Source organism: Chlorocebus sabaeus, chromosome 2 (genome assembly GCF_047675955.1).
Source record: "Chlorocebus sabaeus isolate Y175 chromosome 2, mChlSab1.0.hap1, whole genome shotgun sequence".
Classification (NCBI taxonomy): Eukaryota; Metazoa; Chordata; class Mammalia; order Primates; family Cercopithecidae; genus Chlorocebus; species Chlorocebus sabaeus.
In genome coordinates, this window is record NC_132905.1 from 40,248,794 (window position 1) to 40,276,176 (window position 27,383).

General features: G+C 50.7%; 1 protein-coding gene across 1 annotated transcript; it reads right to left on the reverse strand.

Annotated features, from left to right (window-relative positions):
* Positions 1–4,092: 4,092 nt before the first annotated feature.
* AHCY (adenosylhomocysteinase) lies at positions 4,093–25,931 on the reverse strand. The gene is made up of 10 exons (XM_008021346.3): positions 25,767–25,931; positions 18,968–19,158; positions 17,648–17,723; positions 15,514–15,663; positions 14,570–14,682; positions 13,880–14,087; positions 13,700–13,787; positions 13,484–13,601; positions 9,256–9,450; positions 4,093–4,989 (listed from the first exon to the last, which is right to left on the reverse strand). The coding sequence occupies exons 1-10, from the start codon at positions 25,792–25,794 to the stop codon at positions 4,858–4,860; spliced, it is 1,299 nt and encodes a 432-aa protein (XP_008019537.1). The 5' UTR covers positions 25,795–25,931; the 3' UTR covers positions 4,093–4,857.
* Between the last annotated feature and the right edge of the window lie 1,452 nt (positions 25,932–27,383).

Consider the following 27,383-nt stretch of genomic DNA (forward strand, 5'->3'; position numbering starts at 1 on the left):
ACCTCCCAGTTCAAGTGATTTTCCTGTCTCAGCCTTCCAAGTAGCTGGGATTACAGGCGTGCACCACCATGCCTAATTTTTTTTTTTTTTTTAGTAGAGACAAGGTTTCATTATGTTGGTCAGGCTGGTCTCAAACTCCTGACCTCAGGTGATCTGCCCACCTTGGCCTCCCAAAGTGCTGGGATTACAGGTGTGAGCTGCCGCACCCAGCCTGTGTTGGCTTCATCCTAAGGCAAGCTGGCCTTCGTGGGGGCAAAGGAGCAGCTACAGGCTCACGTTCCTTCCGATCCTGGCAGCCCCACTGAAGAAAGTACCTTTTCTCCATTTTTAGGATAGCTGGGTCTCTTTTATAGTTGCCACCTCCACCTACTGTGCAACAGGCACAGAGGCAAATTCTATACTTGGTGTGCACCAACAGCATTGGGCAACACTGGGGAAGTTGTTAAAATGTACATTGTAAGGCCTCACCCCAGACCTACAGAATAAGGACTGGGGATAAGGCCTCCAGGTGGTTCTGAGGCTTGCTCAAGTCTAAGAACCACACTGGGTTACGGAACAGGCTTTAGGGGAATAAATACAAGTCAGCAGTTAGTAGGAAAAGCAGGCTCAGGACCCCACGAAAGACAGGCAGAGGAGGGGCATTCAGAACATAGTGTGGGTGAATACTCTAGGGAGGCACCCACCTCTCTGTTTCTCTCCCTGGTAATAAGGCAAGTATGAGAACACTTAGCAGGGTTGATCAGACTATTACGATGCTAGGCAGTGTGAATTTAGGTACCAATAACTTATGGAAGTTGTCAGGAAAAGCCCAGCACCCAGCACCTGGGGGTCTTTAGAACCCTCGGAAGGTTGTAACTCCTCCCACCAGGGAGAAGCAGCCTCTAGTCCTGGGCGGGGGTCTAAGTCCAAGCAGCCCACAGAGTGAATTCTGGAGTCGCTCTTGCACACCAGATTTCTAGCAAAAGTCCTATAGTCCCGGGATTGAGTCCAGACCAACTTGAGCCACCTGCCTGTCTTGGAGCCAGTTTGGAGAAGCAATCAACGTGGAACTGATCGAAGCCTGCCCGAATCACTGCGCACCCCTGGCTGCCTGTACCATCTCAAGCAGGTTTCCTAGCTCGGTCCCCTGGGTTAGTCCTGAGTAAGTCTCAGGGATGAGAATCTGGATTCCTGGGGTTTCCTGGAACCTTAGACTCCCAAAGCAGAGCTGTCCCGACAGCGGCTTCCTGGAGTTCTCACTGGCATCAACAGTCCCCATGATCCTTCCTGGGTTTTAGTCCGTGCTACTTCCAGGCCCTCTAAGCTCATTACTTCTGGACTCAAAAAGGATCCCAGCACCTCTAGCCTAGGAGGCCCCTCCCACCACAGCCAGTTACACAGAGGTGGGCATGGGGCTTGGTGTGTGGGAAAGAACCCTGAAATTGACTCAGGCGGGATGCCCAGACCTGCAGAGTGACCTGGATAAGTCACAACTTCTGTGGGCCTCCATTTCTCCACATACAAATGCTGGGTTCTGCTCTATAGGACTCTTAAGGTTCTCCCTTAGTTCCAAGATTCTATGACTTCTCTAATTTTCTAATTTCCTAAGTATCCTAAATTCCCTGCTCTCAAAACAGCTCCCTCCCACTACCTGGTGTCTGACTCGGCCCTTAAAACTCAGCATAAAACTCCTCACTAATGTTCTATCATTTGAGCCTCAAGACAGCCATCTGAAGTAGGTGTTTCTGTCCCTGCAGGGAACACAGTGAGTCAGCAGCAGACCCAGCACTCCTCTTTCCAAAGTTCAGGCCACTGCTACATAAACAGCCACTTTCCACCCGCCATAGGCCTCATCTTCCCATCTCTTTCCTGGAAAAAAATCCAGCCAGGGCTAGGCCTGGATACTGCAGGACCCTTGGCCAATTCCTTCTTTCCCCATGAAGCTTTGATCGGGGCAGCCCAGGGGTATCAGGAGTGGGAGTATTGGGGGTGGAGCAGGAGACACATCATCTTTCATTGTGGGTACCTGGTCAGTGTCACACATGTGACAGATTAGCAGACCTGAAATCAGAGGTAAGTCTGAGACCAGATGTGAAAAGAGGGGCTGTGTTTTCTGAAACAAAAGAAAAGGTTCTGGGAACTGACAGGACACCTCTGAACAGGAAAGGAAGAGGCTGGGATGACAGAAACCAAAACTCCTGGAAGGGAGGTGGGGGGCTGCATGGGATGTGGCAGGAGGAAGCATTCTGACAGCATTTCCCATATCCAGGAGGAGACACGCTAGAGGGAAGGCAGCATGCGCACACACAGGCAGCAGCTGTGCAGCAGAAGGCATTCAACCTCTCTGGCTGAGATGAACAGCAGCCTCTCCTTTTTCCCACTGTGAAGTCATCGTCCCAGCAGCCACCCCAGTAGAACTGAAGCAGGGCTCTGGGCAGCCCTCTGGGTTACAGTTCCAGAGTTCCTGATCAGTGTCGGGAAATCTGAAACCAGGCTCCCTTCCTAAACCTGACCTTGCTGGTGTGGAAAGGGCTTGGATTTTGGTCTAAGTCCTACTACGTACAAAAGTCAGTCACGCTCGTGGGTCCTCTCAGAGCCTCAGATGTGGGAATTCAAGTCTCTATGAGGAATAAATAAGACCTAAGGCCGGGCATGGTGGCTCATGCCTGTAATCCCAGCACTTTGGGAGGCCGAGGTGAGCGGATCACCTGAGGTTAGGAGTTCGAGACCAGCCAGGCCAACATGGTGAAACCCTGTCTGTACTAAAATACAAAAATTAGCCAGGTGTGGTGATAAGCATCTGTAATCCTAGCTACTTGGGAGGCTAAGACAGGAGAATAGGTTGAACTCGGGAGGCAGAGGTTGCAGTGGGCCGAGATAGTGCCACTGCACTCCAGCCTGGGTGACAAGAGTGAGACTCCATCTCAAAAAAAAAAAAAAAAAGTTTAGGCACAGTGGCTCACGTCTGTAATCCCAGTACTCTGGGAGGCTGAGGCAGGTGGATCACGAGGTCAGGAGATTGAGATCATCCTGGCTAACATGGTGAAACCCCATCTCTACTAAAAAAAAATACAAAAAAACTTAGCCAGGCATAGTGGCGGGTGCCTGTAGTCCCAGCTACTCAGGAGGCTGTGGCAGGAGAATGGCGTGAATCCGGAAGGCAGAGGTTGCAGTGAGCCGAGATTGTGCCACTGCACTCCAGCCTAGGCAACAGAGCGAGACTCCGTCTCAAAAAAAAACAAAAACAAAAACAAAAAAACTCTAAAAGATGCTTGCACAATGCCTGTCACCCAAGTGTGCAAGATCTCAGCCTATTCTGACCACTCGTGTTGTGATCAGTTGGGAAGTGGGTGCCCTGTCATTTGGTACTAATAATAGTTGAAGTACCAAAGTCTGTACACTATTTACAGCAGAGGCACATCACATACACACGTAACTTATGCAACTTAAACTGTGTGCACTCAGGGAAAAAGAAAAGGTAAGAATTGTCAGGCAGGACATACTGATGAGTATCTAAGCCAGAGTGAGCAGTTTTTAGCCCCTCATGCCTTGCTGATCATGGGCCACTGAGTGTGACTTAAGGGTTTTACTTGACATCACATCTTTAGAACTTAATGTGAGTCTCCACTTAGTGCACTTTTAAAAATACTGCAAACAGTTGGGCACAGTGGCTCAACCCTATAATCCCAACACTTTGGGAGGCTGAGGCAGGCAGATCACTTGAGGTCAGGAGTTGAAGATCAGCCTGGTCAACATGGTAAAACCCCATCTCTACTAAAAATACAAAAAAAAAATTAGCTGGGTGTGATCTCAGCTATTCGGGAGGCTGAGGCAGGAGGATCACTTGAAGCCAGGAGGCAAAGGTTGCATTGAGCCAAGATTGCACCACTGCACTCCAGCCTGGGTGACAGAGCGAGACTCCGTCTCAAGAAAAACAAAAAGCAAAAACAAGAATTCCCTTTTCACTTTACCCATTCTTTCAAGCCTAAGGACCACAGGCAGTCATTCCACCGCAGACAACCCCATGAATGCTTCATCAGCATGACTATAACCCCCTATTCATGGCATACGTTGTTGGCAGAGGACTGTCTATAAAATAAAGGCTCAAAATTCTTTTAGACACCAAGATTTTTATTTACCCACCTTCCTGCTTTCTTTTAACATTACAGGTCAAATTATTCTCTTTTTGACCCAGGGTTGTGATAGGAACCATCTAGTTATAAAGTGGTGGCAGATTTCACGGAATCTGCCTGCATTCATTCCTGTTTTTCTGGCCCCTCTCAACCTCTGGCTGTCACTTCTCTATTCTTTCTCAGTTGCCCCTTACCAGTCTATTCTAACCCCTGTAAAACAGGGACTAAAAGTACTAATCTCATTGTTATGAGGTTTAAGACCCAGCACTAAGCCAGACTCTCAGGGAAATTCAAACAACAGTTCCTCTTTGCCCTTCAATATACCCCCTTCTCATCTGTCGTGGGCTGAGGAACCACTGGATCTGTAAACCAAGCACACAGGTATAAGTCCACAGACCAGGTGAAGGCCTAGATGGCAAAACACATGGGCTTTGTGACTCCACTACTGACTTCGAGGTTAAGGAAGGACTGACTTAGTGAGCTGTTCCAAGACCACTGAGTTCATAGTTCCCTGTGGCTGGGACCTCCATCATGACTGGGGCTTGAGGAGAGGTCTCTGTTCCTGCTGCCACATTTGGAACAGTATGACGGCTGCAGCAGAGGCCAAAAACTGAGCGATCGGCCCCACAGAGTCGATGGGGGACACTGACAAACCAATCACAAAGTTGGTGCCGTTAGCTCTTAGGGAGGAGAGGCGGGGCCTGGGCAAGGAGAGCAGCTGCAGGGTGAAGCGCAGACCTGGCTCTCAGTAGCGGTAGTGATCCGGCTTGAAGGGGCCATCACGGGACATGCCCAGGTACTGGGCTTGCTTCTCAGTCAGCTTGGTCAACTTCACATTCAGCTTGCCCAGGTGGGCTTCAGCCACTGCCTCATCCAGCTGGGGAGAAACAAAGAAAGACTGGCAATCAGTGCCATGCTCTGGGATCCCTACGTGTATCTGGCTGCCAATAGAGGCAGAAGTGTTCTGTTGGGGTATCTGCCATGTGTGGCACTCATGTTAACTCTTTCTATCCTCACATCCAGCCTCAGTTAATGTGTTGTTTTGGCTGCCTAGCCCCCTCAAAAGGGAACCATGACACACCGTCCCCTCCATGTAGCCCTGACAGGACCATCAATCACATCCCCTTCCTCATTCTTCAACTCAAGCAGCTAACCAAAACACTTCTCTGGAATTGATCTATGCACAGGACATATTTTCCATGATAGGCAGAGACAAGGTGCTCCAGTCCCACTGGGATTCCTAAACAGGGAAGGGTATCTATCAGTCTCAGCTCACCAGTTGCAAGTCTGTTTTACAAGTGAAATGAAGACAGATCTGAGAGACAGACAGAGCTATGATGACACTGAATCCTAGGTTTCCAGTGTTTGGATCTGAGAATAAAGTTCTTTTTTTTTTTTGAGACAGAGTCTCATTCGGACGCCCAGGCCGAAAGTGCAGTGGCACAATCTCGGCTCACTGCAACTTCCACATCCCAGGTTCAACTGATTCTCCTGCCTTAGCCTCCCGAGGAGCTGGGATTATAGGCATGCACCACCATGCCTAGCTAATTTTCTGTTTTCAGTAGAGATGGGGTTTCACCATGTTGAGCAGGCCGTTCTCGAACTCCTGACCTCAGGTGATCTGCCCGCCTCAGCCTCCCAAAGTGCTGGGATTACAAGCGTGAGCCACCGTGCCCGGCAGATCCGAGAATAAAGTTCTTTTTTGGATTAAACTGGTTCCTTTTTTGATTAAAATACATCTATAAATTCTTTGGTACTTCTTTAAGAGTTAGAGCCTAATCCCCACCGCCTCCCCCCACCCAACCGAGTGATTCATTTCTAATGAATAGAAGAAAGCAGAAGTAATGGTGTGTGACTTTGGATACAAGTTCATAGAGACCCGGTGGCTTCCTCTTTCCTCTCCTCTGGATGACTTACTCTGGAGGAAGCCAGATGCCATGTCCTGAGGATGCAAAAGCAGCCCTCTGGAGAGGCCCATGCATGAGGAATTGAGACCTCCTGTCAACAGCGATGTGAAGAGGAACTTCCAGACCCAGTCAAACCTTCAGATGATTGCAGCCCTGGCAGAAAATCTGGACTGCAACCTCATGAAAGAGCCTGAGTCAGAAGCAGCCAGCTAAGCTGATCTCAAATTCTTGACCCACAGAAACTGAGATAATAAATATTTATTATTTGAAGCCAGTAAGTCTGGGGGTTAGATTGTTATGCAGCAATAGATAACTGATACACTGGTTTGAACAGTGTTTCTATCACTTGTGACCAAAAGAATTCTAATCCACTGTCATCCTCCTTTTATAAAATGAGGAAATCAAGGTTCAGAAAGGTGAAATGACTTGTCCATGGTCACCAAGCTAGTGAATGACAGAGCTAGGATTTGAACCCAGGTCTATCTGGCTTCAAAGCCCCAAAATGTGTCTCAAGCATCCCAGCTTATGGCCTCCAGAGCAGCTCTGAAGAGATTATGCAGAAACTGAGGACAGAGGCAAGAGTTAAATACAAGCAAGCCTCTAACTCTCTCATGAGGGAGGCTTCTCCCTACCCCTGAGGGACCCTGTCCTGTCCCATGATGGCATGGCAGCCTTTGACCATAGCTCAGCCCATAGCTTTTACATTCCCAAGTGGTTTCACGTCTACTGTTTCATTAGAGCCTCCCAAACACCCTTAAGAAGTAGGATGGGTGGGGTTTATCCTTGTATCTTCAGATGAAGCAACAAGCCTGCAGGTGATATGCTCAGTTGAGAGGCAGACAACATTAGGACCAGGGCCCAGCCTAGAACTGAGTCCACATCAGTTCCAGAGGTAGAACGATGGCCTCCAACCCCCATAGTACACATTGAAATCAACCTCTGCTTGGCCTGGACTAGCCCAGAACTTTTCCTTCTCCCAGCACCCTGAACCAGAAGGTGTGTGTCATGTCATAAGGTCAACACCTTGGACAGACAGAGCTAGGTTCTATTCCTGGCCCAATACTTAACATCTGTGAGAGCAAGTCAATCTCTACACCTTACTTTCCCCATTCACAGGATGGATCACTCATCTCTCAAGGCTGTTACAAAGATCAGTGCTACTCAGAGTCATTAGTGCAAGTAGGTGACTTAATAAATGGTGGCTGCCTCCTCTGTCATTTGTTGACCAAGGTACCTAGTCCCTTGCCTACATACAGCATGTGAGGCATGATGCCAAGAGTGTCCTGTCCCTAAGCCACGTGTTAGCAATGATGAAGAAAAGTGATAAGGACAGGGCCAGGTGCTGAGGCAGGAGGTGAGAGCTTTGCCTCTTTCACTTCCAACCCTGGCCTCATTTCAAAGGCCTGACCAATTCCTCACCAAACTCACAGCCATATTTCTCCTAGGTGGGATTAGATAGGGATCAAGTGAGAATCTTTCAACCCCACAACCAGTTGCACAGAACAAGGTACGCCTTGAGGTCCTTGTGGGTAAAAAGTTTGGTCCAGCAAGACATTGCTCCAGGGAGATTAGTTGTTGACTGGCTCTGGAGGCATATGCCCCAGGCCTCTTCCTGCACCTTCCTCAGTTGACAGAACCAGCCTTTCAAAGGATGAAGGGATGGTATGTAGACCCCATCACAGCTTCTCCAGCAGCCAAAGGCTGGAAGAGCAAGAGCTACTCTTACTGTTTAGCTCACACGGAGACCGAGGATCGGACAGGGTGAGGGACAAAGCAAAGTTCACCTGTAATACTGCCAAGAAGAGCCAGGACTAAAACATCTGTCCTGACTCCAGGGAAGGGAAGACTGCGTGGGGTGTTAGGGTGAGCACTGGATTTCATGTCAGAGGACTTCATCATCATGGTTACGCAGACCACACAGCCATAGTGAGATGCCATGTTTAGGGATGTATCTTTTTTTTTTTTTTTTTTTGAGACAGGGTCTCACTCTGTCGCCAGGCTGGAGTGCAGTGGCACAATCTTGTCTCACTGCAACCTCCACCTCTTGGGTTCAAGCGATTCTCTTGCCTCAGTCTCCCGAATATCTGGGATTACAGGCATGCACCACCACGCCAGACTCATTACTTGTATTTTTAATAGAAACATCATTTCACCATGTTGGCCAGGCCAGTTTCCAACTCCTGACCTCAAATGATCTGCCCACCTCGGCCTCCCAAAGTGCTGGGATTACAGGTGTGAGCCACCGCACCCAGCCAGGGATGTATCATCTTATTACAAGGCCACAAACATGCAGCCTACAGACTGCACTCAGTTTATACACACATCCAAGTTAACCCGCCCAATTATTTTTTAAATTATAATGAGGCCAGGTGCAGTGGCCGAGCTGGGTGGATTACCTGAAGTCAAGAGTTCGAGACCAGCCTGGCCAATATGGCAAAACCCCATCTCTAATAAAAATACAAAAAAAATTAGCCAGGTGTGGTAGCAGATGCCTATAATCCTAGCTACGAGAGGCTGAGGTGGGAGGATTGCTTGAACCTGGCAGATGGAGGTTGCAGTAAGCCAAGATCACGTCACTGCACTCTAGCCTGGGCAACAGAGTGAGACTCTATCTCAAAAAAATAAAAATAAAATTATAATGAGTTGCCTGTATTTGAAAATCATTTCATATAGAGATCTTGGTATCTCTGGCTCTCCTGAAAGGTCAAAAGCCCCGATCAGATGGACCTGGGTTCCTTGGTGGCAACCAGCCCTTTACCCCTTCAGCTCTTCCAGTCCTTCTTCAGCCGGCGTCACTCATTCACCTGCCCAGCCCCTGTGGGTGTGTGGATTCATGACCCTGATCTCAGGAAATCCTCACAATCCTGAAGGGGGGTGCTATTACCTTCATTTCACAGATGAGAAAACGAAGACACAGAGAAATGAAAGAATTTGCCTGGATTACACAGCCTCTAAGTGGTGGGGCTAAGATTCAAACTGGGGTGTGTCCCGCTCCAAGGCCCAGGCTCTTCTCACCACCTGGTCCTGCCGCTCTGCTGTGCTCCAGGGAGTCACTCCCCACTGTGGGCCTCAGTTTCTTCTGTCAATGGGGAGAATGACTTCTGCACTGTAGAGGACCCCATGAGGGCCTCTAAGAGGGCAGACAGACAAGTACTTTATAAACTCTGGCAAACCCTGTGTGGGGATCCCGGGATTAGACACGTGACCCTTGGCTTCAGATAGAAGAACAAACCCACCTTCTTGGGCAGGAAGTGAACCCCAACGGGGTACTTGTCTGGATGGGTCCACAGCTCGATCTGTGCCATCACCTGGTTGGTGAAGGAGTTACTCATCACGAAGCTGGGGTGGCCCATGGCACAACCCAGGTTGACCAGCCGACCCTCAGCCAGCAGGATGATGCGGCGCCCATTCTTCAGCCGGTACCGGTCCACCTACACACAGGCAGGGCAACAGTGAGGGCATGCAGAACCCCGCTCCCACAGCCCACCCCTGCCACAGCCCACCCTCTGGTCTGGCAGGCCTCCCTGCCTCCAACAGTGCCCATGAGGCATTCCTGAACTGCCCCAAAACAACCTCCAGCACATGGCCTGGCACAAAAATATTAGCCAATATTTATGAAGAAATGCTAAGCTGCAGATCGCACAGTTCTGCTGTGAGAACTTCATGTGCTCACACTTCCTTGGTGCATACAAGGCACTCACTAAGCCGCTGCTAATGTTATTGTTATGATCACTGTCATGTGCCCTGTCCTAAGTCCTTTACAGGTAACTACCACATTTCATCCCAGAAACAACCCTGCAATTTCAGTACTGCTGTCATCCCCATTTCAGATTTAGAAACTGAAGTTTACAAGGGTTAGGTCACTTGTCCAGAGCCACACACTAAGAGGAGGCTGCAATTTGAGTCTGGATGGTCTGAGGACAGATCCCATGTTCTCAATAACCATGAAATAGTTTTGAATGCAGCTTACTAAAAGCTGAATGCCATGGCACTCACATCAGAATCACCTCAGAAGCTTTAAAAAATGAGGATACCCTGGCCTCATTCCCAGAGACTCCTATTCGTGTGGCCCATAGTGTGGCTCCCAGGTGACTGCCAAGGTTAAGAACTCCTGGTTTTGTGAGTGAACATGACATGGAAATCCCCAGCCTCAGTGCCCCAGTCCTGTCTGTCCCAGCTGTCTGAACACACAAACTTGCTTTTTCCCCAATCTCAGCTCTTCCCTTGCCATCCCTCCACCCTCAGGTGGCCTCCCAAACATTTCCCCAAAGCCCAGGTTTCCCAGCTGCTCCAGAGGCTTAGTGCTGGTCCAAGGAAAGGTCTCTGATGCCCATCAAGCATTGATGGATGCTTCAGTCAATAAGCACTCACTGATACCCATCTAAGTCCCTTGCAGGGACACATCAACCCGGACTCTACACTCCTGGTACAACGTGGGGTCAGAGACCAAAGCCAGTGATGGATGCTGCACTAGGGATCTGTACTAAGAGTGTGGGCATTGCTTCTGCCTGAGGAGCTGGCCAGGAAGGGGGTCTTTTTTTTATAAATTTTTTTTTTTTTCTTTTTCTGAGATGGAGTCTCACTCTGTCATCCAGGCTGGAGTACAGTGGCGTGATCTCAGCTCACTGCAACCTCTACCTCCTGGGTTCAAGTGATTCTCTTGCCTCAGCCTCCAGACTAGCTGGGACTGCAGGCATAAGCCACCACGCCCAGATAATTTTTTGTATTTTTAGTAGAGACAGGGTTTGACCATGTTGGCCAGGCTGGTCTCAAACTCCTGACCTCAAGTGATCCGCCTGCCTTGGCCTCCCAAAGTGCTGGAATTACAGGCGTGAGCCACCACACCTGGCCGGAAAGGGGTCTCTTGAGCTGGGCTGAGAAGATGAACAAGGAGAAGGACATGTGTTCTGTTCCAAACAAACAGAGCTGTCTGGACAGATGAGCAGAAGTAGGAGCTGCAGTGGGCATTCAGGGAGTGGTCAAATACGGCCTGAGTACAGAGGCCCTTGAGAGGATGGACAAGAGATAAGGTTGGGCGGAAGGCTGGCAAGACTGTCAAGGATGTCGAGGGTGGGCACAGAGTCCAGCTTTGGAGGGCAGCTTGGCAGAAAGGTGTCCATCACCCCAGTGTAGCAGGTTTCACCTGTGATGCCTTTGCAGAAGGAGGTGTGGCTGGCTGTCAGGGGTGTGGCTGCCACAGAAGCATGCCCTGGCCACCCCCACACTGTGATGAGTGCCAGGCCTTCTAGGCAGAGATGGAGGTGCCCTCTGCCTAGCAGGGAACTGACATCCTAGACTAGCGCAGGACCTAGCCAAGGAGAACTCCCACGCAGGAGCAGAGCACCCAAGGGGAGCAGTGTAGGGGATGTGGGTTCACAGAGCTGCCTGTCTGCCTCTCTGGGACTTAGGCTTCTGGTGTGGCTATGACTGGGTGGGTGTCAGGGCTTTGGCCAACTCTGTCTGTATCTTCCGTATCATATCTCAAACACAGCACAGCACCAACTCAAAGACCTCACATTAAATGGGCTCTTCTCCCTTTGAAAAATGTGATGGGCCTGGTGCAGCAGCTCACATCTGTAATCCCAGCACTTTGGGAGATAACAAGCTCAGGAGTTTGAGACCAGCCTGACCTCGTCTCTACAAAAAATAAAAAATTGGCCAGGTATAGTAGTGCACACCTGTAGTCCCAGGTACTTGGGAGACTGAGGCAGGAGGATCAGCTCCTTCAGCCCAGGAGGTCAAGGTTGCAGTGAGCCATAATCGTGCCATTGCCCTCTAGCTTCGGTAACAGAGCGAGCCCGTCTCAAAAAAAAAAAAAAAAAGATGAACATCTCTATATACATACTTAATTATCTCCTAAGGACCAATTACAGGAGAGATTGTCCAGTCAAAGAGGTTGCTTAACTTTAAAGCTCTTGAGATCCAAAGCCAAAATGTCTTCCAGAAACATACTACTTTTATAATCAGATAAAAAATAAACCCACAATAATTGCAACTCAAGTAAAACTTCACACCCTCCACAAGAACTCATCTTCCAGTTTCGGTGCCCCAATGCCTAATGCAAACCTGTTCTTTCCGAGCTCAGTGCATGGGCCTGCTCCTCACACAGCGGTTCAAGCTGTGTCCCTTTTTGTTGTTTTTATCTGTTTGTTTTTTTGAGATGGAGTCTCGCTCTGTTGCCCAGGCTAGAGTGCAGTGGCACAATCTCGGCTCACTGCAACCTCCGCCTACCAGGTTTAAACGATTCTTGTGTCTCAGTCTCCCGAGTAGCTGGGATTACAGGCACCCACCACCATGCCCAGCTAATTTTTTTTTTTTTTTTTTTTTTGAGACAGTCTCACACTATCACCCAGGCTGGAGTGCAATGGCAGGATCTCGGCTCACTGCAACCTCCGCCTGCTGGGTTCATGTGATTCTCCTGCCTCAGCCTCCCAAGTAGCTGGGATTACAGGCACACACCACTACACTCGGCTAATTTTTTGTATTTTTAGTAGAGACGGGGTTTCACTATGTTGGCCAGACTGGTCTCAAACTCCTGACCTCAAGATTTGCCCCTCTCAGCCTCCCAAAGTGCTGGGATTACAGGCATGAGCCACCATGCCTGGCCCCCCGCCTTTTTTTTTTTTTTCGAGACGGAGTTTCACTCTTATTGCCCAGGCTGGAGTGCAATGGCGCCATCTCAGCTCACTGCAACCTCCACCTCCCAGGTTCAAACAATTCTGCTTCAGCCTCCTGAGTAGCTGGGATTACAGGCGCATGCCACCACACCCTGCTAATTTTTGTATTTTTAGTAGAGATGGGGTTTCATCATGTTGGTCAGGCTGGTCTCGAACTCCTAACCTCAGGTGATCCGACCGCCTCAGCCTCCCAAAGTGCTGGGATAACAGGCGTGAGTCACCACGCCTGGCCCAGCTAATTTTTTTGTATTTTTAGTAGAGATGGAGTTTCAACCATGCTGGTCAGGATAGTCTCGAACTCCTGGCCTCAGGTAATCTGCCCATTTCAGCCTTCCAAAGTGCTGGGATTATAGGTGTGAGCCACCGTGCCTGGTCAAAGCTGTGTCATTTGTGACTCTGCCTTCATCCTGTCCCTACATGCTGTCCATCCATCCCCAGCACTCCCCAAGCCGAGGTGGCCATCATCCCCTGCAGGGATTCTATGAGCCGCCTCTAAAAGCCTCCCTCCCCACCACCTGCCATGGTTGCTTTTATTCTGCACATAGTAGCTAGAGTGATCTTTCTAAAACTATAGGCTCGCCACATACAGCTCAGCTGCCTGATACCTTCAGGGATGCCGGCTGCCCTCAGGATAAGGTTGCCATCTCCAGCTGGCTCTGATGCTAGGCCCTCTTCTCCCCATGCCCCTGCACAGGTTGCCACCATCTCCTCAACTCCCCTCCCTGGCAGCCAGCACTCCTCGGCACTCCCATCTGCCCAGCCCGCTGGCAGGGCGGGAGCTTCTCACCTGCGGCTTGATGTTCACCTTCTCCACGGCGTTCTCATTGAGCCACCTGACATCGATCTCCACGTCAAAGTGTCCAATGTTACACACAATGGCATCATCCTTCATCTGCTCAAAGTGCCTGTCAGACAGCCCAAGCCCATGGGAGATTGTCAGGGACAGAGAGCTGTCCCAACCTTGCCCTCCTCTCTCACTCCCCAGGACCCCCATAGCACCTACCGGCCAAGGATGATGTCAACACAGCCTGTGGTGGTGACAAAGATGTTGCCCTCCTGACAGGCCTCATCCATGGTGGTCACCTCATAGCCTGTGCAGAGACAGTGGCTGTGGGTCATCTATGGTGGCCTTGCCCCTCCCTCTGGCCCCAGTGGCTGACAACCAACCCTTGCCCTATCCTACCTTCCATGGCAGCCTGCAGTGCATTGATGGGGTCAATCTCAGTGATGATGACACGGGCCCCAAAACCCCGCAGGGCCTGGGCACAGCCCTTGCCCACATCGCCATAGCCTGCTACCACCGCTACCTTGCCGGCAATCATCACATCTGTGGCCCGCTTGATGCCATCTATGAGGGACTCCCGGCAGCCATAGAGGTTGTCAAACTTGCTCTGAAAGGAGAGGGGGTAAGGAGACAATGGGGGCGGGCAAGGCCCTAGGGCCAGGACCACATGGCCTCACAGTATTCTGAAGAGCCCAGGTGTCGTGGGCCCACCAAGCATCCCGGCCTGGGCTGAACCCCTCCAGCAGCCAATGCCCCCACACACCCTTCACCCCAATCGGCTCCAAGAGCTTCTCTCTAATCTTTCCCTGCTGGTGTGGAGCCTTCCTAGGTATCAGTTACTAGGACAGATTGCCCGGTCAAAGACCTTGCTTAACTTGAAAGCTCTTCTTCCCAAAGCCGTAAAGTTCCTGACGCCCAGCTCTGAGACCCCTTTTAAATGCACTCATTAGCCTTGGTCTATAACCGCTTTTGCCCCCTCAAATGAGGGCTCCATGTCCCCAGCCTCAGCCTTCCTGGGCACTCTTCTTCAGAGGCCTCGCCCTGAGCTGCAGCCACTGCAGCAGGAGCCGTCACTGCCCCTCAGCTCACCTTGGTGACGGAGTCATTGACATTGATGGCAGGCACCTTGAGGATCCCATTGGCCATCATCTTGTAGAGGTTGTGGACCCCAGTCGTTGTCTCCTCAGAGATGCCTCGGATGCCTAAACAAAAGAGGACAAGACAAGCCTCAGAGATGCCACACCTGTGCTCATGCAAATTCTTCATCTTTGCCCCCTAAAGCCATTCCTCTTTCTGGGTTCCCACCTCTGTGACTGATCCCACAGGCCCCCCTAATCACAGAGACCAGCGTGAGGGAGGAGTCCCTGATGCCCTCCTACCAGAAAGCCACCACCAGGCCTAGTGACTCTGCCTCCCAACAACTCCCAGCTTCTCTTTTCTCACTGCCGCTGCCCTAGTCCCTGTCCCTGTCACTTCTTCCCAGTCTCCCTACCACAACACATCCTCCATGCAGCAGCCATTTCTAACATGTATCTTCTCAGAGAAATCTTCTCAATGCCCTCCAGTTATTTTCCCTTGCTCTGAGAATCAGGTCAAACACTTTTCTACTGGCCTATTAGGCCTTAACACATCTGGCCTTCATCAAAGTTCACACCATACCCCCCAGCGAAGGCTCCCTTTGCTCACTGCTATCCTGTGGGCCTCTTTTCTGTTTCCTGAACACTCCAGCCATTCCTGCCTCAGGGCCTCTGCACTCTCCACACTCCCTGTGCCTACTTTGAACAAAGCTGGCTCCCTCCCAGCTATTCCCAGCCATGGCCCTGTGCCTGCCCTTGGGTCACTGGCTCAGCTGCCCTAGCCTCACACCCTCAGAAGTCAGCAGGCCCTGGTATGAATGCCAGAGCCTGCCATCCTCCCATCTTCCAGATCCTGCTGCTTGAGGCGATAGGAGTCCTGCCAGGCCTGCGGCCATCATGTGGGCGAGCAGGCTCCACCCAGGCCGCCACCCAGCCCCCCTGCCCCGCCCTGCTAACCTGACAGGAGCTGCGGGTACTTGGTGTGGATGAGGTTGGTGAGGTCGCCCCCGTCATCCAGAATCATGTTGAGGGGCCCGTCCTTGAAGTACAGCGTCTGCTCAATGCACCACAGGTACTCCTCGTCCGTTTCGCCCTTCCAGGCATACACTGGAGGGTGAGTGGCACATCAGGGCCTGGACGTCCCCAACCGGTACTTGCTCCAGGGAATAACCCTGGCAGAGCCAAAACTACCTCCTTTCCAATTTCCATCCCCAGCCACCTCCAGCCCCTCTGAAGACTCAGCAGTGGTAAGAACACAACTTGGAGCCACATAGATCTGGGTTCAAATCCTGGCTCAGCCACTTGCCAGCTGTGTGACCTTGGGCAAATCACTTCTCTCCTCTGAGCCTCAGTCTTCTCCTCTGTAAATAGGGCTCACAATAAATAGTATGGACTAAGTGAGACAGAAGCCATGTACAGCCCCGCAGATATAAATATCAGGAAATAATTATTTCCTTTCCCACCCCCTTCTGCCTGGGCCCCAAGGACTGAGGCATCAACTCTAAGTGACCAGAGCTCGATGCCCCACAATGCCTCCCCCTCAGCAGGATCTACAAGGCAGGATCCAGGGTTTGCTCTGCACTGAAAGGACTGGAGCACCAGCAGCCTCTGTGCAGGACAGTCTCAGGCAAAGTCTGGCCAAAAAATGACTACGAGCAGATACCATGTATGGGGCACTTGCTTTCTGCCAGACATGATTCTAAATCCTCCATACCCTATCTCATTCTTCCTCATAGAAACCCTGTGAGGCAGCCATGACCATTATCATCACTTACAGATGCCCACAGAGGGGCTAAGATGCACTTGGGTCACTCTACATGAAATTCAGAATAGATACCAGAACTAAGGGTTACTGACCACCAGCCCACACTCTTCCCATGTGGCATGACTAGGGCACAGGTGTGGGGTTCCCAGGAGCCTCTTGTGAGCAAAGGATGCTGGCCAAGCAGAGCCAGCTGCTCCTACCCACAACTGGAGCAGACAATGGTCTTAAGAATTGCAGTAGATCACACCACTGCGCTCTAGTCTGGGCAACAGGGCAAGACTCCGTTCTCAGAGAAAAAGAGAAGAGAAGAGAGAAGAGAGAAAAGAGAGAACACAGAAAAGAAAAGAGAAAACAGGCCGGGCATGGTGGCTCACGCCTGTAATCCTAGCACTTTGGGAGGCCAAGGTGGGTGGATCACGAGGCCAGGAGATCGAGACCATCCTCACTAACATGGTGAAACCCCATCTCTACTAAACATACAAAAAAATTAGCCGTGCGTAGTGGCAGGCGCCTGTAGTCCCCGCTACTCCAGAGGCTGAGGCCGGAGAATGGCGTAAGCCTGGGAGGCGGAGCTTGCAGTGAGCCCAGATCGCACCTCTGCACTCCAGCTTGGGTGACAGTAAGACTCCGTCTCAAAAAAAAAAAAAAAAAAAGAGAGAGAGAGAAAAGAAAAAAAAAAAAAAAAAAGAAAACAAGGCCACAAGGCCTTTCCCAGAAGAAAGCCACGGTGCCCAGTCAAGGCTGAGGAATGGGTGCCATGCCCATTCAGCCCTGGTCACTCTGTGAAGGAGCACTGTGCCACCCCCTCCTCTCCACCTATGGTTGGTTAGAAGGAATCGTGAATATCCTATTTAATCACTGGGTCAGATCTAACCACTCCCCTCCCCAAGTCCAAGCAGACATGTGCCCAGCCTGTGAAAGCTCCTTTCTCGTTAGTCTTGGTCCTTCCTCAGTCCTTTAGACCGCCATACCCTAGGCAGTGAACCTCTTTTTCTGCCCCGTAGCCCTCCCCAGTTCTTTGGAAAGAGATCCACATCCTTCCTTTAATGAACTTCCCCTCCGCTTCATCATTTAGTTCCCAATCATAAGATCTTGCTCTTCCTGGTTACATGGCTTGACTTGGGTCAATAAACAACTGCCACAGGATTTGAGACGATGATGGGACAAAGCAGCTCTTTCCTATGGGTCGCTGGGCTAGGATTTTTTGGCCGTTACTCCTCTCCCCTTCTGTAATGTAAGGAAGTCTGTTGCTCTAGCAGTCAGTGAAGCAAAGAAGGCAGAGCCCTTTCACAAATTCCACATGTCCCAGCTGCAAGCAGGACTCACCCGGAATGCCAGCCTTGGCAATGGCAGCTGCTGCATGGTCCTGGGTGGAGAAGATATTGCAGCTGGACCACTGCACCTAGAAGAGCCATCAAAACAAGGCTGTTGGTCACCAGTGGCTCAAAAGCACAAGGGACGCTGGGCAAGGAAAAGGGAGAGCTCTTCCGGTAGTGGGGACAGGCTTGGGATCTAGGCACAGCAAGCTCTAGGATCACAGCCTGGGGACACTGGGTGGGTAGATGGGAGCCAGAGCAGGGGCGAGATCCAACTCAGTTTTAAAACCTCACTCTGGTGCTGTGTGGAAGGGAAAGGTCGGCAGCAAGGAGACAACTGAAGAAACTGTTGGAGAAGACTCCAGACAAGACATATGACAGCAGCAGTGGAGGTGATGAGAAGTTGTCACATCCTGGGTCTACTCTGAAGGCTGCACTGACAGGATTTGCTGAAGGATGAGTTGTTGGAGTAAAAGGGGTTGGGAGCAGGGAGGAAAGGGTGGGGAGGAGATGACTCCCAGATTCTTGAACTGAGAGAACCCAGAAGGCTGGAGTGGAGGTTCCATTTACTCAGAGGGGGAAGGCTTCGGGAAGAGGAGTGGGCAGAAAATCCTGAGTCTGTTTGAACATGTTCTGCCTGAGATGAGTACTAGACCTCCAGGTAGCATCAATGCCCCCACTCCTGGATATGCCAGTCTGGAGTTCCAGGAGAAGTCCAGGCTAGTACAAAAATGTGGGAGTCATCACCAGATAAATAGTATTTAAAGCTATAAAATCAGACCGCCAAGAGTGAATGCTGAAAAGAAAGAAGAGGTCCAAGGACTGAGCCCTGAGCCCCTCTGTGGGTTTTGGCTGCACTGTCCTACCCTGCTTTGCAAAACCAGCTTGCTTCTTGACTCTCAGACCTCAGGAGAGCTGTCATTCATTGGCACACATGACCCAGGCTGAACCAATCAGAGCTGCCATCATCTGGCCAACCATGATGGGTCCAGGGTAGGCCTGTGACCCCAGGAGGGCCAAGGCAAGCTGGCCCTTACAGGACTAAGTAGGACATGGGCATTGAGTTTTTCCTGACAGAGCATCCATCAGGAGGATGCCTTGAGGGTAGCCAACAGTGACCTTCCCAGCCAGGGAGAAAATCTGCAGAACACTCACCACAAAGTGTGGCAGCACTGGGCAACAGAGAGGACACCCAATGAGAGGGAGGAGCCCCTCCAGGCCCGGGGTTGGCTCCACACCTGGAAGGTCCCCACCCCGGCACAGTTGTCTTCTTCCCTGGCTGAATCCAGGGAGGGCAAGGACTCTGGGGTGATACAGCTGTGGGCCTCACCTCAGCACCCAGGGTGACGAGGGTCTCAATGAGGACGGCCGTCTCCACTGTCATGTGCAGGCAGCCAGCGATACGAGCGCCCTTCAGGGGCTTGGAGGCCGAGTACTGCTCCCGCATACGCATCAGGCCCGGCATCTCGTTCTCAGCAATGTCCAGGGCCTTGCGTCCCCAGGCAGCCAGTCCGATGTCAGCTACGGGGAGAAACAGGTGGGAGTTCTGTGAGCCCCTTTGTCCCACCAACCCAGAGGGGCGGTCACTGTGTGTGGACCCCGATCCACGTGTGGACTCAACACACCAGGGCTTAGCACTGTCACCGCATTCTCTCACTCGTTCAACAAGTATTTATGAAGCCAGAGTACTCAAGAAAGACACAGTCCCTGCCTACCTGCCCCTTTCTGACTTGCAGGAGAACACATTTAATCACACAGGGACACAAAAATTACAACATAAAGAAGTGACCCTTTGAAAACAGCTCACATGACACTTCCCACTACCCTGCCTTTCTGCTGACACCTATCAACCTCCAGGTCACTCCTCACTCCCTAAAGACGTTAGCTTCTGGTTCTCCATAGCCCTCTCTCAGTCATCACTGCTGGTGATTCAATGCTCATCAACACTATCTAACACTTTGGATATGACAGTTCCTTGATCTCCTTTTAGACGTGAAAATGCTTCCCCACTCCTGATGTTTCTTTTCAGCTGGAGGAACTCATCCGTATAACTAATGCTCTTGGCCTCTCTGCCCCAGGGGAGGTGGGGTGAGCTTGCCTGACCAGTAAAACTGACAGGAATAAATGGTGTGCCCAGCTTAGCTCTCCCTTCTTTCTGCAAGCAAGCACTCACCTGCCCACTTGCAGGAAGCTGGTGTTCTCTGCTTTTCCAGAGACCAACCAACCCTGGCCTACCTTGCCTGCAACTGACTGGGTAACTGCTGTATCTGAGGGTTCAGTCAGCAGGATCATTTGGCTTTCATATTAATCTACATTCTCTGGCTTCCAGGTTATTAGTAATAAAAGGTACTATTTCGGGTGCTATCTGCCACCTAAAATACTAATCTACATCCTCTGGCTTCAAGGTTATTAGTAATAAAAAGTATATTTCAGGTGCTATCTGCCACCTAAAATGTCTCGAATTTGTTCAAATTCTCAGGCAGGAAAGAAGGATATTATTACAAGCTAACTCACTATCTCAATACTCTTCCCTCTGATCCATCTCAACCTCCTCTCTCCCCTATTACACTTGGTCCATTTCCAAGGTCATACCCTAAGTCAGTCCCTAGGTCAAAGTTTGCAGACTTCCCCGATAAGGAATGCTCCTCTGGCATGCTTGTAAATCTCTCCTGGAAAATCTGATTCAGCAGGCCTAAGACTCCTGGTGATTTTTATCTTTAGGGAAGCTTAGATCCTGCCAATCACCCAAAGAGGTAGGCGGTGGGAGGCAAAGAATGCTATAGAGAATTTAATAATCTAAGAATTTAATAATAAAACTATCTAAGTCAGTCAGCTTCCTACAGTGCATTGTAACAATTTCAGAGATGAAACATGCCTCCTGCATGAGAGACTACTCTGGCTGTGCCTCAACTCAAGCCACCCACCCCAGCCCTCCTACCCCGGTAGGCCATCACCAATGACAGCCGTCATTGGAAATCTGGACTTCAAGCACCCAACTCTAACCACATCTCATCTTTCTGGGTTTCTCCCTCTCTGGAGGGAGCTCCAACAAGGCTGTGGCCTGTCAGGTCAGAACTTCTATTCAATTCATCCTACCAATTTCTGCTGTCCCTTCTGCCCCCTTTCCCTTTGAGAACTCACTTGGCAAAACTCTCAGCCCAATTAAACCCGACTCTCCACTGCACCAGAGCCACTGAACCCAGCAGGAGGACAATCACAACCACACCAAGACATCACATTTATTTATTTATTTATTTATTTTTGAGACATAGTCTGGCTCTGTAGACCAGGCTGGGGTGCAGTGGCACGATCTCAGTTCACTGCAACCTCCACCTCCAGGGTCCCAGTTCAAGCAATTCTCCTGCCTCAGCCTCCCCAATAGTTAGGATTATAGGAATGCGTTACTATGCCCAGCTAATTTTTGTATTTTTAGAGGACACGGGGTTTCACCATGTTGGCCAGGCTGGTCTTGAACTCCTGACCTCGTGATCCACCCGCCTCAGCCTCCCAAAGTGCTGGGATTACAGGTGTGAGCCACCACACCTGGCCAACACATCACATTTGTTAAGACCATAAAAGACACATAGCACATTGCAGCAATCTTATGACATTTTCCTAGTAAATTTACTTCCATTTTCTACTCTCCTCAACCCTCCAACACCTTTCCCCATCGAATGACAATCTCACCTTCCAATTCACTGAGATGAATTCAGAACCAGGCCACTTTTCCCCTATGGAATCCACCAGTCACCTATAGCAGTCATCTACAGCTTCAGACCAGGCACTCTTTCCTGTTACCAAAGATGAGCTGGCCAGGCGTGGTGGCTCACACCTGTAATCTCAGCACTTTGGGAGGCCAAGGTGGGCAGATCACTTGAGGTCAGGAGTTCAAGAACAGCCTGACCAACATGGTGAAACACCGTCTCTACTAAAAACACAAAAATTAGCCGGGTGTGGTGGTGAGTGACTGTAATCCCAGCTACTCAGGAGGCTGGCAGGAGCATCACTTGAATCTGGGAGGCAGAGGCTACAATGAGCCAAGATCATGCCACTGCACTCCAGCCTGGGTGACAGAGTGAGACTTAGTCAAAAAATAAAATAAAATAAAATAGATGAGCTATCCCTGCTCCATGGAGCCCGATTCCACATCCCCTCTCCTTCTTAAGGACTTCCGTACTCCACTGAAACTGCTCTTTTGTCCCAAGACCAGCCTGACCTCCACACCTAATGCAAAATTACCCATGACCGTGTTTCTCCCAGCAGCGCAGATCGCACAAATTACTTGTCCTCCTTCCCTGAAACCCCTTCTTTACTTGGCTTCTGCAACTCTGTCCTGTGCTTTTCCACCTACCTTCCTGGTTCCTCTTTAGCTAAGACTTTAGCTTTTGGGGGCCCTCAGGGCTTCATCATCTCCCAGTTCTCTAATGTTTACCAATTAAGCTCATCCAGTCTTATGGCTTTACATACCTTCTCTACCAGAATGACTCCCACATATTTATCTCCAACCCAAACTATTCCCCTGAACTTGAGATTCAATGTGATCCAGCCGCCTCCACGGCACCTCCACTTGGATGTCCAATTGGATCTATTATGTGTCATGTTGGAGTCCTCATGGCTCCTTGCCCCCACTACCCGTTACTCTCCCAATCTTCCCATTTTAGGAAATGAAACCACCATGCAACCAGCAACTCTGCCCAAAAACTTAAGATTTGATTCCTCTTTTCCCCTTTCACCTCAATCAGCATGTTTCTGGCTCAACAAGCGAAATATATAAGCAATCCAACCGCATCTCACCACCTTCATCTAAAGTGTCACTTCTCAGGCTGGGCACGGTGGCTCACAGCCTGTAATCCCAGCACTTTGGGAGGCCAAGGCAGGCAGATCACTTGAGGTCAGGAGCTCCAGACCACTGGGCCAACATGGTGAAACCCCAACTCTACTAAAAATACAAAAATTAGTCGGGCGTGGTGGCGGGCACTTATAATCCCAGCTACTCAGGAGGCTGAGGCAGGAGAATCACTTGAACCCAGGAGGCAGAGGTTGCAGTGAGCCAAAATAGCACCACTGCACTCCAGCCTGGGTGAAAGAGGGAGACTCTGTCTCCAAAAAAAAAAGAACAAGAAAGAAAGAAACTGCCACTTCTCAGTTGGACACTGCTACAGCCTCTTCACTGGTCCCATGCTCTAACATGCCATTCTCCCCACAGTAGCCAGAGGAGGGAGGCTTTTAAAAATGTAAGTTACATCACCTCCATTATTCTACTAAACAAAACAAGCAAATTCTCCAATGGCTTCCCTCAATCTTCGGGCCCCATCTGCATGACTGCCTGCCCCTCCTCCATCTCTCCACTTTCCCCCGTCACTAGCTGCTCAACACACAGGCTTCCTGACCGACTTCAGGCAAGCTCCACTCATTCCTACCTCAGGGCTTTAACCCAAGCAGTTACCGGCCTGGAAGTCTCCTCCCAAGCACCTAATACAGTACCTGGCACACAGTAGGTGCTGAAAAAAACCTGGAAACAGGAAAGAACTTAGTATATCCCTGCTAGAGGAACAAAGAGGGCACCAGGGTGACTCAAATAGAGGGGTAAGATGAGTTGGGACTTCAGTCCCAGTGAAGTGGGGAGTCTACAGTTTTCAGGGGGCCAGCATTCAAAGACCAGCTTTATCTTTTGAAAAGACCCCATTGGCTGCTGTGTGGATCTGTGGAGCAAGAGATCCCAGGAGACCTGCAAGGAGAGAGACCAGAACTGGGGTAGTGACCATGAAGACAGACAAGTGGCAGATCTGCTCACATAAAATGGCATATCTGTGCCACCCCTGTCCTTGGGTCACCTTTGTGTCTTCAGCATGACCTGGCTCAGAGAAGGGGTCAGCAACTGTTTACTGACCATATCTGTCATCAGAACTGAATGAAAGAAGATCCATGAAAGGGGCTGGCACATGACAAGGGTGGCAAAGAAAAACAACACAAATCTGAACCTAGCCTGAGTCCCAGCATTTACTAAGCAGGAAAGAACCCAGAGAGGAGTTTGCTGCAGGTTCCATAGCCAATTAACAGCAGAACCAGAACTGGCAGTCAGGCAGGGCTGCAGCAGAGGCCCCTCTCAAGGCCCCTCCTGGGAGGGGCCCAGCTGTATGGGACAATGGGTTATGCCCTGTGCTGCTAAGCTCCACCCCTCCACCACTACATGTCCCTCCAGCTAAAAGTAACTCCTTCGGTGCCCTCAAGGACACTGTGCCAGTCCCACGGTTTTCTGTGGGACCCTCAACTCCAAGGGCACAGGAGAGGGTAGATGCTCCAATCTCTGGAGCTAAGGAATTGCAGAAGTCACAGGAACACCTGTCCCCAGGACAATCCAAGAGGAATAGCAAGGGCCCCTCTAAACATCAGTTTCTTCATCTGTAAAGTGAGGATAATCATCCCTAGCTTGCTATACACCCCAAGTAAAGAAAATGCCATACGATCAAGATCTGGCATACAGCAGGGCCTCCTTCCTCCAGTCCCACCCATCTAAGCTCCCCCTCTCCCAAACCCAGCTTTATCTCCACCCATGTAACCCAATGGCCCCAATCCTGACCCACTAATCTCTCCACAGTACGACAGGCCCCCATTCCAGGTCTACTATTGATGTGACCTTCACATAACTTTTCTGGGTTCAGTTTCAGCATTCACACAATGGAGACAGTCTACTCTGGTAGCAAGTTGATGAACTACTTTAACTGAATCTTTGCAAGTCACTTCCCAAGGGCCTCAGTTTCATGCTCTATCAGGGGATAATGTCCACCTCTATGAAGATTATTCTGTAAACACATGTAAATCACCAGATATACAGCAAGTGTCCCATAAACGTGGATGCCATTCTCCAGACTTAATAGTGTCTTTTTTTTTTTTTTTTTTTTTGAGACAGGGTCTTGCTCTGTTGCCCAGGCTGGAGTGTGGTGGTGCAATCTCGGCTCACTGTAACCTCCGTTTTCCAGTTCAAACAATTCTCCTGCCTCAGCCTACCAAGTAGCTGGGATTGAAGGCGCCCGCCACCACGCCCGGCTAATTTTTGCGTTTTTAGTAGAAATAGCGTTTCACCACGTTGGCGAGGCTAGTCTCAAACTCTTGACCTCAAGTGATTCTCCCACCTGGGCCTCCCAAAGTGCTGGGATTACAGGGGTGAGCCACCACACCCAGTCTAATAGTGTCCAAGTTACTTGAAAAGCTACTAGCCAGACTGAACTGGTTTTTGCTGAAAATTCATTAGGAGAGTTCCGCGTGTATTCGCTTGCACACAGTGGTGAAAGGGTACGCTCAGAGGTCTAGATGGCCTGCGTTCCAATCTTGCTCCATCACCACCAGCTGTAAGACTGAGGGCAAGTTACCTCTGCCTCAGGATTCTCATCATAAAACGAGAAACGTTTCCCTACAGAGCCATAAGACTAAAATAAACCTAGAAGGCAGGGCCGATCCCACAGGAAACGCTAAGTAAACGTTTAACTATCCCTGTATCACACTTCAATCGGTGGGACAGCAGGATTTTTCTAACCACTCCAAATTTTCTTCAAGATTTCTGCAAGGCTGCAACTGCCGGCGGGGTGGGGGACCCCACAGTTTGGGTAACTGGCCCAAAGTCCCAGGGGAAAGGACCGGAGCCGGCCTGGGGCTCGCTTTCCAGGCCTTTTTTCATACACCTTCCGGGGCACCAGTGCCCTCGTCGTTCCTGTAGGAGGCCCAGAGAGGGGTGGAACCTCGTCGGGGCCGCCCAGCTGGACAGGGTCCGGTCCAGGCCCAGGAGGCCGGGAGTAGGCCCACTGAGCAGGGTCCGGAAGGTGCCAGCCGTCCCAGGCCGCGGCCAGGTGTGCTCTCCCACGGAGCACGCCGCCTGTTTGCGGCTCTCAGCCCGCGCCGCAGCCCCGGCGTCGCGGGGCATGCTGGGACTTGTAGTCCGCGGCCACCCGTAACGGCCCTCTCACGGCCGCGCGAGAACTCCAACTTCCAGGTGGCTGCGCGCGGCCAGAAACGCGCCGAACCTGCGATTCCAGGGGTCCAGAGCGCCCCGAGTCGGCCCTGCAGCCCCCGCCACCAACAAGCCCCGGGCGGGTGCCGAGCGGCAGCAACCGGCTGCAGGTCCTGGAACTCACCGACTTTGTAGGGCAGTTTGTCAGACATGCTGGAGGCGCTCGTGATAGAAACAGGCGAAGGGGGCTGGGCCTCAGACTAGGGACACGCACTGGGCGGGCGGCGCCGGGTAGGGATATACGCGTGGCGCCGGCGCCTTTAAATATCTTCCTCGCACTTGCATATTCATGAGCCGCTGGGGCGGGGCCCAACGCGCAGGGCGGGGCAGGAGTCTCACTCACCGGTCCGGAAGGGAGGGCTGGGAGAGGCCTGAGAGCCTTTCCGGCCGTCCTCTCGCAGGTTCAGCCAGTTAATTCAGTGTTAAAACCTAGCGGAACTGAAATTACGCCAGTTCACTTCCCTGAGCCTCAATTTCCGGTAAAATGGGCCAAATGACACCTACCACACAGATTATTATAAGTAAAGTTGCAGGCCAGGGATACCTTTATGATACCTTTATGTATCAACTGTATTTACCCTTCTGCAACTTATTTTTTTCTGTGAGCATTATATTTGTGAGACTCATGCATATAGCTTGAGTATATTCATTTTTGCTGCTGTATAATTCAGTCACCCCTAGGCATGGGAAGGGGGGATTGGTTTCAGGACCCCTGTGGACTCCAAAATCCTTCTATGCTCAAATCCCTCATATAAAATGAGGTAGTACTGGCATATAACCTACGCACATTCCCCCACACAGTTTAATCATCTCTAGATTACTTATAACTAATAAAATGTAAATGTTCATGCAAATAGTTGTTTTGTAATTTGTATTATTTTTATAGTTATGGTTTTTTTTAATTGCTTTTTTCCCCTGAATTTTTCTTTTTAATGGAGTCTCGCTCTGTTGCCCACACTGGAGTGCAGTGGCACCATCTAGTCTGGCTGCAACCTCTGCCTCCCTGGTTCAAGTAATTCTCCTATCTCAGCCTCCCAAGTAACTGGGATTACAGGCACGCACCCCCACACCCGGCTAATTTTGTTTTTCCTCTTTTGAGACAAGAGTTTTACTCTTGTTGCCCAGGCTAGAGTGCAATGGCATGATCTCGGTTCACTCCAACCTCTACCTCCCGGATTCAAGCGATTCTCCTGCCTCAGCCTCCCGAGTAGCTGGGATTACAGGCATGTGCCACCACACCTGTCTAATGTCGTATTTTTAGTAGAGACGGGGTTTCACCATGTCGGTCAGGCTGGTCTCGAACTCGCGACCTCAGGTGACCCGCCAGCCTCCACCTCCCAAAGTGCTGGGATTACAGGCGTGAGCCACCGCGTCCGGCCTCTATTCATTTTTTAACCTAAAAATGAGAAAAGAAGGTCTTCTGGTCGGGCGCGTGGCTCACGCCTGTAATCCTAGCACTTTGGGGGGCGGAGGCAGGCGGATCACGAGGTCAGAAGATCGAGACCATGCTGGCTAACACGGTGAAACCCCATCTCTACGAAAAATAGAAAAAAATTAGCCGGGCGTGGGGGCGGGCGCCTATAGTCCCAGCTACTCAGAAGGTTGAGGCAGGAGAACGGCGTGAACCCGGGAGGCGGAGCTTGCAGTGAGCCGAGATCGCGCCACTGCACTCCAGCCTGGGCGACAGAGTGAGACTCCATCTCAAAAAAAATACATAAAATAAAAATAAGAATTAAGCTCT